This window comes from Arachis stenosperma, chromosome 8 (genome assembly GCF_014773155.1).
Source record: "Arachis stenosperma cultivar V10309 chromosome 8, arast.V10309.gnm1.PFL2, whole genome shotgun sequence".
NCBI lineage: Eukaryota > Viridiplantae > Streptophyta > Magnoliopsida > Fabales > Fabaceae > Arachis > Arachis stenosperma.
The window spans coordinates 44,409,567-44,425,953 of record NC_080384.1 but is presented as its reverse complement, the minus strand read 5'-3'; the positions used below and the strand labels follow the sequence as shown (position 1 = coordinate 44,425,953).

At 32.1% G+C, this 16,387-nt stretch overlaps 1 protein-coding gene and 1 long non-coding RNA gene across 2 annotated transcripts; both read left to right on the top strand.

The window, feature by feature from the left end:
- Window positions 1–222: 222 nt before the first annotated feature.
- On the top strand, window positions 223–2,297 carry LOC130944750 (uncharacterized). The gene is made up of 4 exons (XR_009072148.1): window positions 223–416; window positions 508–562; window positions 651–779; window positions 2,210–2,297. It is a non-coding gene; the product is annotated as an uncharacterized LOC130944750 (long non-coding RNA).
- Window positions 2,298–2,936: 639 nt separating this feature from the next.
- On the top strand, window positions 2,937–3,951 carry LOC130946037 (uncharacterized). The gene is made up of 2 exons (XM_057874719.1): window positions 2,937–3,789; window positions 3,905–3,951. Exons 1-2 carry the CDS (start codon window positions 2,937–2,939, stop codon window positions 3,949–3,951), a joined length of 900 nt encoding a protein of 299 aa, XP_057730702.1.
- Window positions 3,952–16,387: the final 12,436 nt, after the last annotated feature.

Below are 16,387 nucleotides of genomic sequence, written 5' to 3'. Positions count from 1 at the left end.
CGGTTAAATTAGTAGATAATTAGTCAATAAATTAGTTTTTAATAAGGAGGATTAGAAATGCGAATATTATATCAAAATAGGGTAGAACTCACCGAAACGAGAATTTTGACACTAATTTTAAAGAAAACGGTCCAAGATTGGACCGAAAGGACCGAACCGGTTGAACCGGACCCGAACCGGGCTGTCGGTTCAACCGGACCAGCCCTATTAAATGAACCCAGCTTTGTCTTCTCCCTCATTACTGCAGCAACGAAGCTTTCAGCTTCCAGGGAGAAGAGAAACGAGAAACATTCCCGTAACCCTCACGTTAATTCCCGATCCCCGTAACTTCTCCGTCCGAGCTCCAATCGCCGCACCGTTTGCGGCCACGCGTTCACCGCGTCGAGCTCTACATTTCTACCGGAACAATTTCATAGGTAACTTGCTATTTCACTCTCAGCTTCATCTTCTCCCAATTTTCGAATTTTAAGTGGGAATATTGAATTTCTTTGATTTCTGATGTTTTAGGATCCAATTAGTTTGAGAGAAACGTTCACTCTTGCTTATGTGAAGCTTGGGTAAGGTGAGGATACGATAATTCTATTTTATTTTCATTAAATTTGAGCTTTGAGTATTAAATTGGGTATATATGTATTATGAATGTGTATTAGGTTGAAAATAAATAATTGGAGCTTGAAACTGTGAATACTGGAACTTGGAGGAAGCGGATTAGTTGAGTTTTGAGGGGTTGTCTTGGTTTTGAATAAATAGCTTTGGTCGTTACGTGGAAATCGGCCAAGGTATGGTTTAGGTTTCTTGCATTTAATATATAATGTTCTGTGAAAACTTAGGCTAGGTGACCATAGGATAAGTTGGAATGCGGGCGTATGTTTAATGTTTAGTAATTTTCGATGAATATATTTGGTTGAAGTTTATTGGATAATTAGTTATTAATTTTGGATGGTGAATGTTATTATTGATGAACATGGTTAGTTTGGTGCTTGTTGATTAATTAATGATTCGGTGAATTATTGATTTGAGGTATTTTGTGTTAAAAGCCTAGGAATTGTGAACTATGATTCTTAGTTGAATTTTGGTTGTTGGATTTGAATATTGTATGAGTTTAATTTTTGATCTGAAGTAGATTTTTGTGGAGATTGTTTTGATAATGAGGAAGAGAATGTTGGATTGAGAAGAATGCAGGTTTGGACCCGAAAAAGGTGGCAAAGTCCGAGTTTTAGAGGAAATGCTGCCGAAATTTTATAAAAAATTAGAGATTTTGTTTATATGATTATTTAAAAAGATTTAGATTTAAAGGTTATGGTTTGATTTTGAGTTATTAAGAAAATGAGCATGTTTTAAGTTTGATTCATTTAGAAAAGAATGAATTATGTTTTGGATTAGAACTATTGATAGACGGAGTGGGAGGTGTGATAATGAAGGATAAGGATTGAATATGATTGATGTATGATGATGAATGAAATGTGATTGAGAATGATGTGGATATTGATGAATTATAATTAAATTATTTAAATGGCTTATGAATTTGAATAATCTGAGATACGAGATTCCCTGGATTAAGTGCCGTGGCTTGCCACCACGTGTACCAGGTTGAAAACTCGATACTCTGTTGACCCTACGACGTAAGTGTGACCGGGCACTATATAAATTCCCGGGAATGTTACCCCCATTGAGCAATATTGATTATTTGAGAAAAATCTATGCATAGACTCTTGGGGATGCACGTCGGGGGACCGTCTAAGGACAATTCAGACTTGTCGGGTTGGCTGGATAACCGACAGATGAGCCTCATCAGCCATAGGACAGGCATGCATCATATGCATATTACTTGAATTACTTGCTTGTGCTCTAATTGGGTGTGCCTATCTGTATTTGCCATGTTAAATGTATATTTGTTATCTGCAGTACTTGTAACCTTCTTGTGTTCGCCTTTGTCTGTTTAGTTGTCTGTGAAAATGCATGATGGAGTTGGAGGTATGGAGGAATGGCAGTATGGGATTTAGATTTAAGGTTAAGTTAAGTTAGGATTAAATATTTTTAGAGAACCACCTTTTATGGCTTCTGTTTAATACTTTAAGCTCTATAATCTGAGTGTCGGTGTTCTAGGATTGCCTCTGGCATTCCCAGAACCTTATATATTATGTGTGTGGCACCTTTACCATACTGAGAACCTCCGGTTCTCATTCCATACTATGTTGTTGTTTTTCAGATGCAGGTCGAGAGGCATCTTGTTAGGCGTCTGGACTCTTGAAGCGAAGTGGTTACTGGGATATTTTGTTATGCTATGATGTATATATGTACTTAGATTTCTCTCCGCATGACTTATTCTTTTTGATCCTCTTAGAGGTTTATGGAGAGGCAGGATTGTGTATATGTACTTTTGGGTTTGGATACGTATGTATATATGTGTAAATATTCTCCGGCCAGTCTTGACTTCGCAGGCTGAGTTAGGAGCTTGATATTTTGTATCTTTGGCACTCTATTCCCACTTCTGTTAGCTTATGTTTGATAGTTATGGTTTTCTTAGCACGTAAGTTAACTCGTCCCTTGAGCGTTGCGCCTTTATTGTGCGATTTTTATTTTCCCCTTTTCTTCAAGGCTCCTAGCATATTATAATTCTTCTGCTATTATATGTACTCATTTTATTTTAGAGGTCGTAATACCACACCACATTTGTTTTACGACTTAAGCGTAAAGCTTAGTGTGGTAGGGTGTTACATTATGGTATCAGAGCAGTTCGTTCCTATAGAGCCTGAAAGACGGACTGATTGTCCTTCTGCGCATTCTCTGTATATGTGTTTATATGCTATTAGGATATCTGATTGATATATATGGCATAAACGTTTGTGAGCATGCATTTGGAACTTAAAGCATTAGACCTGCGATATTGAGACTGATCAACTTAATATCACTTGTTTGGTGTGTATAGGGACCAGATGTCGACTCGCGGACGCGGTCGCGGGCGAGGTAGAGGTAGGACAGGCACCGTTACTCCTGTACCCACATGGACTGATCCAGTAGACTTTATGGCTGCCCTGGGAAATATGGCTGCAGCTATGCAGGCAACAGCTGAGGCACTGGGTAATCAGATAAATCAGGGTAATCATGGGAATAATAATGATGAGGACGGTCCTATGACACTTGCTACATTTCTAAAAGTTCATCCTCCAACCTTCAGGGGAACCTCAAATCCCACTGATGCAGATAATTGGATTCAGGCTATGGAAAGGGCATTACAGGCACAACAGGTTCCTGAAGAGCAATGGGTTGAATTTGGAACTTATCAGTTGCAAGGTGAAGCTCAGTATTGGTGGCAGGGAACACGACGTATCCTGCAGCCTGATGGTGCTGCGATTCCTTGGGAGGTTTTCCGGACAGAGTTCTATAAGAAATACTTTCCTAATTCAGCTATAAATGCCAAGGAACTTGAATTAATGCAGTTAAAGCAGGGACAGATGACTGTTGCTGAGTATACCAGTAAATTTGAGGAGTTATGTCGCTTTTCTCGTATCTGTCAAGGTGCGCCTGAAGATTTTGCTGAATGGAAGTGTATTAAATATGAGGGAGGTCTTCGGAGCGATATTCTGAGCTTCGTTGCCCCAATGGAGATTAGGGTGTTTTCTGAATTGGTGAATAAGAGTAGGGTGGCTGAGGATTGTGTGAGGAAGGCGGCAGCAGAGAAAGGGAGTTTGAGGATGCCTTTTCAGAGGCCTTCAGGGAGGAACTTTGCTCCGAGAGGTAGGAATTTCAAGCGTGGAGGCTTTGTTCCACAGCAGACTCAGGGTCAGGGTAATTATAGAAGATCGAATATTACTGCTAATCAAGGAAAAATGTTTGGGAAGCAGCCACAGCAGGATCTGAATTGTCAAAAGTGTGGAAAATATCATCCTGGAGTTCCGTGCAGACTGGGACTTGGAGTATGCTATTCCTGTGGACAGCCTGGGCATATAGCCAGTAATTGCCCAGAGAAGAAGAAGTATGAGACTGGTAGGGTGCAGCAGCCGGGGAGAGTATACACCACTTCTACCATAGGTGCTGAGGGATCTGAGACATTGATTAGAGGTAATTGTGAAATGGCTGGTAAAATCTTAAATGCTTTATTTGATTCAGGTGCAAGTCATTCATTTATTGCATTTGAAAAGGCCCATGAATTAGGATTGAGAATGGTGGTTTTAGGTTATGATTTGAAAGTATATAATGCTACTCATGAAGCTATGGTGACTAGGATAGGATGTCCACAAGTTTCCTTTCGAGTACAACAGCGTGAATTTGTGCATGATTTGATTTGTTTGCCTATGACTGGTCTTGATCTCATTTTGGGATTGGATTGGTTATCCAAGAATCATGTTTTGCTTGATTGTTCTGAGAAGTCAGTACAGTTTATGCCAGAAGGGTCAGAAGCACCGGTTGTGGTGAATAGTTACTATTTGAACTCTATGATAGTAAACTGTTCTGGAACCGAATGTCAGGGTATTATGTTATTAACTGCGGGAGTATCAGGTGATGATAAGAGTTTAAAGCAAATTCCGGTTGTATGTGAATTTCCAGATGTGTTTCCGGATGATATTAATGATTTCCCACCTAACCGAGAGGTTGAATTTGCAATTGAGTTGGTACCTGGATCTGGTCCAATTTCAATTACTCCTTATAGGATGTCGCCTTTAGAAATGGCTGAACTGAAAGCTCAGCTGGAAGATCTGTTGGGTAAGCATTTTATCCGACCAAGTGTTTCTCCGTGGGGAGCGCCAGTGTTACTGGTAAAGAAGAAGGATGGGAGTATGCGGCTGTGTGTCGATTATCGGCAATTGAATAAGATCACTGTGAAGAATAAATATCCGTTGCCTAGAATCGATGATCTAATGGATCAGCTACAGGGTGCCAGTGTGTTTTCTAAGATTGACCTGCGATCCGGATATCATCAGATAAGGGTTAGAGACGAGGATATTCCGAAAACTGCTTTCAGAACCCGTTATGGTCATTATGAGTATACAGTGATGTCTTTCGGGTTAACTAATGCCCCGGCAGTATTTATGGATTATATGAACAGGATTTTTCGACCGTATCTGGACAAGTTTGTTATTGTCTTCATTGATGACATTCTTGTTTATTCTAAGACTGAAGAGGAACATGCTGATCATTTGCGAACTGTGCTGCAAATTCTGAGAGACAGGAAGTTATATGCTAAGTTATCTAAATGTGAGTTCTGGAAGAGTGAGGTGAAGTTTCTCGGCCACGTGGTGAGTAAGCAGGGGATAGCTGTGGATCCTGCTAAGGTGGAAGCAGTGATGAATTGGGAGCGACCAACTTCAGTGACAGAGATAAGAAGTTTCCTAGGTTTGGCGGGGTATTATCGGAGATTCATTAAGGGATTTTCACAGCTCGCCTTACCTTTAACTAAATTGACTAGGAAGGATACGCCTTTTGTCTGGACTCCAGAATGTGAAGAGAGCTTCCAAGCATTAAAGCACAGGTTGACTACTGCACCTGTATTGGTGTTACCTGAACTAAGTGAACCATTTGAAGTGTACTGTGATGCATCTCTGAAAGGTTTGGGGTGTGTTTTGATGCAGCACCAGAATGTTGTAGCATACGCCTCACGGCAATTAAGGCCGCATGAGATGAACTACCCGACACACGATTTAGAACTTGCTGCTGTTGTGTTTGCTTTAAAGATTTGGAGGCACTACCTCTATGGTGTTAAGTTTCTTGTTTTCTCAGACCATAAGAGTTTGAAGTATCTTTTTGAGCAGAAAGAGTTGAATATGCGTCAGAGGAGGTGGATGGAGCTTCTGAAAGATTATGATTTTGAATTGAATTATCATCCAGGAAAAGCGAACGTTGTGGCGGACGCTTTGAGTCGAAAGTCTTTATATGCGGCTTGGATGATGCTACGGGAGGAAGAGTTACTGAAGGCATTCCAAGGTTTGAATTTAGGAATTAGAGAAGAATCTGGAATCCTGTGTTTGAGTCAGTTGCAAATTTCTAGTGATTTTAAATCAAAACTTCTGAAGGCTCATCGAGACAGTGAAGCGTTACGTAAGGTATTACCAGCAGTCGAACAGGAGAAACAGTGGAGAGTGTCAGAAGGACAGGATGGTTTGTGGAGGTTCAAGAACCGGATTATTGTGCCAGATATTGGAGACCTGCGACAGAGAATCTTGAAGGAAGCTCATAAGAGTGGATTCTCAATTCACCCAGGGAGTACTAAAATGTATCAGGATCTGAAAGCGATGTTCTGGTGGCCAGGGATGAAAAATGATGTGGCATTGCATGTATCTAAATGTTTAACGTGTCAGAAGGTTAAGATTGAGCATCAGAGACCATCAGGGACCCTTCAGCCTTTGGAGATTCCACAATGGAAATGGGAGAGTATTGCAATGGATTTTGTGATAGGTTTGCCTAGAACCCGATCTGGTTGTGACGCTATTTGGGTGGTTGTGGATCGACTAACAAAATCAGCTCACTTTCTTCCTATCCGAATAAGTTGCACAATGGAGGAATTGGCTCGAATGTATATTAAAGAGATTGTCAGGTTGCATGGCGTGCCTTCTACTATCATATCTGATAGAGATCCTCGTTTTACATCAAGATTCTGGGGAGCTTTTCAGCGTGCATTTGGGACTCAGTTAAGCTTGAGTACTGCGTATCACCCTCAGACAGATGGTCAGTCAGAAAGAACTATTCAGACCTTGGAGGATATGTTAAGGGCTTGTGTTTTAGACCAGCCGACGAGCTGGGATCGGTATATGCCATTAATAGAATTTGCTTATAATAATAGCTATCATGCGAGCATCGGAATGGCTCCATATGAGGCTCTGTATGGCAGAAAATGTCAATCTCCATTGTGTTGGTATGAAACTGGAGAAAGGAGTTTATTAGGGCCTGAAATGATAGCTGAAACGACTGAGCAGATAAAGAAGATTCGTAGTCGAATGCTTATAGCCCAAAGCCGCCAGAAGAGCTATGCTGATCAAAGGCGAAAGCCTTTGGAATTCGAAGAAAGAGAACATGTCTTTCTGAAAGTTACACCAACCACTGGAGTAGGAAGATCTATTAAGACTAAGAAACTAAATCCCCGTTATATTGGACCATTTGAGATTCTGAAGAGGATTGGGCCAGTGGCTTATAGAATCGCCTTACCGCCATATCTTTCGAATTTGCACGACGTATTTCATGTGTCTCAACTTAGGAAGTACACTCCTGACGCAAGTCATGTTCTGGAACCAGAACCAATCCAAGTAAGAGAAGATCTAACACTTCCAGTAATTCCAGTGAGAATTGATGATACTAATATTAAACGATTACGCGGAAAGGAAGTATCATTGGTAAAAGTAGCTTGGAGTCGAGCTGGTATCGAGGAACATACCTGGGAGCTCGAATCGGATATGCGAAAGGACTATCCACATCTCTTTTCAGGTAACTATATTTGAATTTTGAGGGCAAAATTCTTTATTAGGTGGGTAGGATGTAAACCCCGGTTAAATTAGTAGATAATTAGTCAATAAATTAGTTTTTAATAAGGAGGATTAGAAATGCGAATATTATATCAAAATAGGGTAGAACTCACCGAAACGAGAATTTTGACACTAATTTTGAAGAAAACGGTCCAAGATTGGACCGAAAGGACCGAACCGGTTGAACCGGACCCGAACCGGGCTGTCGGTTCAACCGGACCAGCCCTATTAAATGAACCCAGCTTTGTCTTCTCCCTCATTACTGCAGCAACGAAGCTTTCAGCTTCCAGGGAGAAGAGAAACGAGAAACATTCCCGTAACCCTCACGTTAATTCCCGATCCCCGTAACTTCTCCGTCCGAGCTCCAATCGCCGCACCGTTTGCGGCCACGCGTTCACCGCGTCGAGCTCTACATTTCTACCGGAACAATTTCATAGGTAACTTGCTATTTCACTCTCAGCTTCATCTTCTCCCAATTTTCGAATTTTAAGTGGGAATATTGAATTTCTTTGATTTCTGATGTTTTAGGATCCAATTAGTTTGAGAGAAACGTTCACTCTTGCTTATGTGAAGCTTGGGTAAGGTGAGGATACGATAATTCTATTTTATTTTCATTAAATTTGAGCTTTGAGTATTAAATTGGGTATATATGTATTATGAATGTGTATTAGGTTGAAAATAAATAATTGGAGCTTGAAACTGTGAATACTGGAACTTGGAGGAAGCGGATTAGTTGAGTTTTGAGGGGTTGTCTTGGTTTTGAATAAATAGCTTTGGTCGTTACGTGGAAATCGGCCAAGGTATGGTTTAGGTTTCTTGCATTTAATATTTAATGTTCTGTGAAAACTTAGGCTAGGTGACCATAGGATAAGTTGGAATGCGGGCGTATGTTTAATGTTTAGTAATTTTCGATGAATATATTTGGTTGAAGTTTATTGGATAATTAGTTATTAATTTTGGATGGTGAATGTTATTATTGATGAACATGGTTAGTTTGGTGCTTGTTGATTAATTAATGATTCGGTGAATTATTGATTTGAGGTATTTTGTGTTAAAAGCCTAGGAATTGTGAACTATGATTCTTAGTTGAATTTTGGTTGTTGGATTTGAATATTGTATGAGTTTAATTTTTGATCTGAAGTAGATTTTTGTGGAGATTGTTTTGATAATGAGGAAGAGAATGTTGGATTGAGAAGAATGCAGGTTTGGACCCGAAAAGGGTGGCAAAGTCCGAGTTTTAGAGGAAATGCTGCCGAAATTTTATAAAAAATTAGAGATTTTGTTTATATGATTATTTAAAAAGATTTAGATTTAAAGGTTATGGTTTGATTTTGAGTTATTAAGAAAATGAGCATGTTTTAAGTTTGATTCATTTAGAAAAGAATGAATTATGTTTTGGATTAGAACTATTGATAGACGGAGTGGGAGGTGTGATAATGAAGGATAAGGATTGAATATGATTGATGTATGATGATGAATGAAATGTGATTGAGAATGATGTGGATATTGATGAATTATAATTAAATTATTTAAATGGCTTATGAATTTGAATAATCTGAGATACGAGATTTCCTGGATTAAGTGCCGTGGCTTGCCACCACGTGTACCAGGTTGAAAACTCGATACTCTGTTGACCCTACGACGTAAGTGTGACCGGGCACTATATAAATTCCCGGGAATGTTACCCCCATTGAGCAATATTGATTATTTGAGAAAAATCTATGCATAGACTCTTGGGGATGCACGTCGGGGGACCGTCTAAGGACAATTCAGACTTGTCGGGTTGGCTGGATAACCGACAGATGAGCCTCATCAGCCATAGGACAGGCATGCATCATATGCATATTACTTGAATTACTTGCTTGTGCTCTAATTGGGTGTGCCTATCTGTATTTGCCATGTTAAATGTATATTTGTTATCTGCAGTACTTGTAACCTTCTTGTGTTCGCCTTTGTCTGTTTAGTTGTCTGTGAAAATGCATGATGGAGTTGGAGGTATGGAGGAATGGCAGTATGGGATTTAGATTTAAGGTTAAGTTAAGTTAGGATTAAATATTTTTAGAGAACCACCTTTTATGGCTTCTGTTTAATACTTTAAGCTCTATAATCTGAGTGTCGGTGTTCTAGGATTGCCTCTGGCATTCCCAGAACCTTATATATTATGTGTGTGGCACCTTTACCATACTGAGAACCTCCGGTTCTCATTCCATACTATGTTGTTGTTTTTCAGATGCAGGTCGAGAGGCATCTTGTTAGGCGTCTGGACTCTTGAAGCGAAGTGGTTACTGGGATATTTTGTTATGCTATGATGTATATATATGTACTTAGATTTCTCTCCGCATGACTTATTCTTTTTGATCCTCTTAGAGGTTTATGGAGAGGCAGGATTGTGTATATGTACTTTTGGGTTTGGATACGTATGTATATATGTGTAAATATTCTCCGGCCAGTCTTGACTTCGCAGGCTGAGTTAGGAGCTTGATATTTTGTATCTTTGGCACTCTATTCCCACTTCTGTTAGCTTATGTTTGATAGTTATGGTTTTCTTAGCACGTAAGTTAACTCGTCCCTTGAGCGTTGCGCCTTTATTGTGCGATTTTTATTTTCCCCTTTTCTTCAAGGCTCCTAGCATATTATAATTCTTCTGCTATTATATGTACTCATTTTATTTTAGAGGTCGTAATACCACACCACATTTGTTTTACGACTTAAGCGTAAAGCTTAGTGTGGTAGGGTGTTACAACAGACGCGTTCTTAATTTGTCGTGTCCACGTGTGAGATATATGTTGGACACGATACTTTTTGACACTCATTCGATATGTACGTTTTTTCTGTGTTCAACCGTGTCTTAATAAAAAATAAAAAATGTTTTGTTAGATATGTTTAAACACACTTAAATATTATCACATATTAGCGTATATATCTAATTTTATTATTAATATGTATTGTTAAAATGAATTTAGTACATATCGTATCACACTTTGTATATAGGGGAGTTCTCTCGTGACCAAAGCAGTAGTGGCTAAGGATGGCCAAAGATTGACCTACAAGTAAGAAGTTGACATGTGAAATGGTTAATTATAATGAGAATCATTTTAAAAATATGCTTTTGTGAATTACATTAATGTAAGCGAGCCATAATTTTCACAAATTTCCAAAACAAATTTTTGTGGATCTTGGACAATGTAGACAAAAATGGGAAAAGCTAAATTATAAGAAAAAAAAAGAAAAATATAAATACACAAAAAAAGAGATAAACAAAAAAGCTGTACAGTTAATAAAAATAAGAAACCAAATAAAAAAAATAAAAAATAAAAAACTACGACATTAATTTAAAGTTTATAAAATTTTTTTTTATTATTTTTTGTTATTTTTAAATTTTTGTAATTGAATTCCAAACCAATAAATTGAGTAAAACCTCATTTAATTACATTATATTTTGATTTTTTAAATTTTTTTATTATATATCTATTAATAATTATTGATTTTTTCTCTAAACGAATATAAAAAAACTAAGCTGAAAACTTAAAATTAAAATTTGTCATATTATGAAATTTTAAATTTATTTTTTTCTATTCAAATATTTATATTGATAATTTAGTTTCTATTATATATTAGTTATATCTCTTAATTAATTTTTTATAATTAAAATTTGTAATTGAGTATATTTTATTTTTTTTAATTTAATTTTTTGATTGATTATTTTTTAAATAAATGTATACAACAAAAATAATTCAAATACTTGCACAAAAATGTGGCCATTATGTATGTATACTTGATTTATTTATTTTTATTAACTGCATAATTTTTTCGTTTATCCCTTTTTTTTGTATATATATATATATATATATATATATATATATATAATTTAACTTTTCCTATTTTTTATCTACATTGTCGAAGACCACAAATTTTTTTTTGAAAAATATGTGAATATTATGAATAATTTGGTTTAATAATGTAATTCACAAAAACATATTTTTAAAATGATTTTTACTATAATCAATCATTTCACATATAATTAATCATTTACATATTAATTTTTTATTTGTGAGTTAATTTTTGACTATTTTTAAATATTACTGTCTTGGTCACCAAAAAACTCTCCCTGTATTTATATTAATCTGCGTGCATCATATTTGATTTTCTCTGTGAATAATGAATAACAAAGAAGCTTCCTAGATATGTGTTGACTTTGAACATTCTAGTAATAGGTCAGCCCGCGTGGCAATTGCATAAGCTTAGGAGATCATCATTTGAATTGTTAAAGAAGGGTCAAAATAGAAGCATTAGGAATACTAGCGGCTCAACAGGCACTAACGTGCCTGTTCAGCCGCTTTTCTATTGGTTTTAAGAAATTAATTTAATTTTTTTATTAATATATTATTTATTTTTAAAATTTATTAAATAAATATTTTTTTTATTTTAATATTAACATGATCTTATTTATATTATATTTTGTTGAAATTAGAATTACTATAAAACACTTTAAAATATTAAATTATAAAACCACATAATAAAGAGGTAATATAAAATTGTTATAGTTTAAAGTTCTAAGTAATATATGAGGTGAAATATTCGATAGAGTAAATTTTTATTCTCAACTATTCTAAAATATACAAAAAGTATTTTCAAAATGATAATGCTTCTATTGTATTTCTTTAAAAGTTTTGAATGTCGTCTATTAATTAATAATATTTTTAATTTAATTTTTTAAATTTATTATGACAAAATAATGTTATGATGAAGTTTTTATCCACTAAAATTGCGAAAATAATTTTAAAAATTAGTTTATTCATTGTGCTTTATTTTGTTTTTTTTTTTGTGTTTATGTTATATTCCGTACATTATTAAATTTTAATTTAATAATTTTTTTATCATTAAGGACTTATTATTTAGTTACTGTAATTTAATTAAAATTTATTTTTCATCACTAAATTATGTTATGTATATTACGGTTATTGCCATTAAATAATATTTGTAGTAGCATTTTTTTAATTTTTACTTAAATTAGTTATTCAATAAAAATTTATCCGGTTACTCATAAAAATATATACAATGTTATCTATATTTTTAATTTGAGAATTTTTAGTTTAGTTACCTATTGACTTATAATATTTAATATAGTATTTTGATATTTTTTAAAAAATTAGAACACATTTTGCCATGACCAAATTTTACTATCTATTAAATTTTTAATTGGGTAAAGATTATATAATAAAAAAGATCCATATAATTTATATAATACATTAATAAATACATGAGATAAAATAAGACATATTTTTGTACTATTTTACAATAGTTGTTATTTTGTGTTTAAGGTAGATCTTTTCTAATTTTACTATTTAATTTTAAAAGATATATGTTGTTACCAAAATTTTATTACAAAGTTATTGTTATTATTAGTCTTATGAATGTATTGCCTATTTAAAATTTATAGTATTTGTTAATTATTTGTTTTATTTTTTTTATTATAGAATTCATAATTTTGTTTAACATTAGGCTTAATTTATTCAATACAAAAAATATTTTAAATGAATATTATGCGATGAAGATAAACTATTAAAAATATAAGTAGAGTAAGTGAGTATTAACTTTATATTTGCATGACTTTTAATATTGTTTGTAACTGGTTCATTATAAGAGATTGATTGAGGCATTGAATTAGTAGCAGTGGTGTATGTCTCGACCTACACTAATACAAAAAAAATACAAACTTAATATGTTGTAGATTATCTTAAAAGAATTAAAAATTAGTTCTCAGAAATCAAATCAAATCGCGTAAATTAAGTTAATTAATTTTGTTAATCTTCTATATTAAGATTTAATGTATAGGCAAAATGACTTAAAACGACGTTATTATATGTTTTGAATATATAGGGTACTAACCAGTTAGGACATCACCACATCTTTTACTTGAACAACTTCATTATAATGTGATTCCAGACCTATATTTTTAAAGAGCAATACAGATAATAAGCATAATTTGAATTCATAAGATTAAAATTAGTTGTCATGATTAAAGTTAACTTTTATGTCGCGTATAAAGGTGATTTTAATTATTTTAAATTTGTTTAATTTTATTCTGAAAGGGAGAATATTTTAAAAATAATATTCTTTTATTATATTTTTTTCATTGATTTTTTTCAAAGTTTGAATATCGTCCATTAATTTGCGACATTTTTAAATTTTTTTTTAATTTATTATGATAAATTAACAATATAATGAGTATTTTGTCCATTAAGATTGCAGAAATATTTTTTAAAAAATAGTTTATTTGTTATACTCTAATTTATCTTTATTTTTTGTGTTTATATTTTAACACTTCACATTAGAAATTTATTACATATTTAATATTATTAAATTAATATATTTTTTAATAATAAATAATGTTACGTGTTTCATGATTATTATTAGTATTGGCTGATATAGTAGCATTTTTTTATAATTGATATTTAAGATAGTTATTCAATAAAAATTGATTCAGTAACTCATATAAATATGTAAAGCGTTATTTATGTTTTTAATTTTAGAATTTGAAAATTATTTATCCAATCACTGCTTGTAATATTTAATATAGTATTTAGATTTTTTTATAAAATTATGACCCATTTTACCGTGATCAAATTTTGGCATTTGTTAAATTTTTAAATGGAAAATAATTTTATAATAAGAAGGATTAATTTTTATTTATGCCATGTATTTAAATACATGAGATGAAATATCAATATTCTTGTATTCTTCTTCTATAATAAGAAGGATTAATATCAATATATAAAATTATGTTTGTATTTAAGTTAGAATTCTCCTGGTTTTATTTTAAAATTTTAAAAAATATATATTATTACCAAAATTTTAAAATATGAAAATATATAAATTAAAATAAAAACTAAAAAAATTAAATTAAAATATATTAAAAATCATTATGTTACATTAATTTAATACAATATATAAATATTATTTTGATAATAAATTATGTTTGATAACTTTTATAATTATCTTATAACGTAGTATTTTGTGTTTAAAATGACTTCATTATTTTTTTAATATGAGAATGCAAATGCATATTTTTTTTTTTAATATTTTCCCAAGCATCTACATTAATTTGAAACATAAATATTTTTTTTGTAATAAATTTAGAATAAAAGTTTTAGTTAAAGAGTACTCAATACTTCTTTTAATAATTTATAGCATAAAATTTATTTCATTTTATAGTTATTACTTTGTAAAATATATTTAATCACTCAAATTTAAAAATACACATGGCAAAAAATAAGCGATATGTTAATTTTTTCTCTTTATTCTATTTGTTATTATTAGTTTTATGAATACATTGTTTATTTTAATTTTTTATTATACTATATGATAAGATAAATATTAAAAAATTATTATTTTGTCCACTAAATTTATTTTATGAAATAAATTATATAAGGATATACGAAGTCTAAACAAATTGGACACCAAATTCTAGTAATTTTTTGTATTTTTTATTAAGGAATGCTCTGTTATATATGTAATTTTTTTTAAGTTAAATAATAAGCATAAAAAATATATAAATAGTGTATATTAATATAATTAATTTTGTTATAGAATACCAACCAATTATGTTACTATGACGTCTATTATTTGGACCAACTCCATTATCATGCACTTTCAATTCTAGATTTTTCAAAGAGTAGAATATAGATATTAAACAAAAATTGAATTTATAGCCGAAAAAATTAAATTATCATAATACATATTAAGTTTTATGTTACCGGAAACAAAATGATGATGATGATGATGGGTGGCTCTTACCATTTGTCTAATTGTAGTTAATTATGTACTTGACAATGGATTTCGAATAGGAATTATATTAGTTGATATAATATGATTGCTGATTCGTTGAATTTTCCAATTATATTTGTCAGAACATAAGATTACAAGAGCACGATTGAAAGTGAAACAGATATTTAACTCTCTTGAATAAAGTACGATTGAAGGCGCAGAAGTTTTTGTTATTGAAAGTGAATCGGTATTTAAATTGAGTACGTATTAATAGTTTTTTATTGAAAGTGAATCAACTTTAAATTCTGTCGTGGGTTGAAAGTAAATCAGTTTTAAATCTGTCGTAGGTTAAAGCCAGTTTTTGAAAAAAATAAAATAAAATAAAGAATTGAGTACGTAGTAGCAGTTTTTTCTATTGAAATCTGTTTTGAAGTCCTGTCATATGATAAAGCCAATTTTTAATAAAAAAAAAACAGGGATAAAATAAGAAGAAAAAATTGGATACCACAATTTCATATCCCATTATACATTGGTATAGATAATATTTTTTTTAATAATTATTTATTAATAAATGTTGCAGTAACGATTCTATTTATTATATTTCAATTAGACTCAATGAATTTACCAAAATTCAAACTTATTATCTTGAACTTTTTTCTTGATCATATGGTTAGAATCATTTAACAGAAGATCTTCAGACCATAAAATTTTTAAAGTAAAAGAAAAATACAATAAAACATATTAAAAAACCTTAAAAAAAAATAATTTTTAAAATAGATATATATAAGAAAAATAATAAATTACAACTTACTTGGCATATCACATAGAAAAATAAAGAGAACAAAATAATCATGAAGTTGAAATAACAAAATATATAACACAGTTCTTATCTTAACACATTTAAATGTTATATGTCAATCTAAAATTAATAAAAAATAATATTATCCAATGTAAAATAGATTAAAAATAGAAAGAGATTAACAAAATCAATTAATAAAGTTCTTATCTTAAGTTGCCAGATTATTTAAAAAATCAATTAACAAAGTTCGTATTTACTATATTTATTGTATCTTACTATATTTTTATATTTATTGTGTTATATGTCAATCTAATAATTAATAAAAAATAATATTTTTAATATAGAACATATTAAAAATAAAGAAAAA

Coding starts and splice junctions, on each gene's coding strand:
- LOC130946037 (XM_057874719.1), top strand. CDS start 2,937: ATGTCGACTCGCGGACGCGGTCGCGGGCGAGGTAGAGGTAGGACAGGC. Junction 3,790..3,904: donor ACAGCAGACTCAGGGTCAGG/GTAATTATAGAA, acceptor AGTTCCGTGCAG/ACTGGGACTTGGAGTATGCT.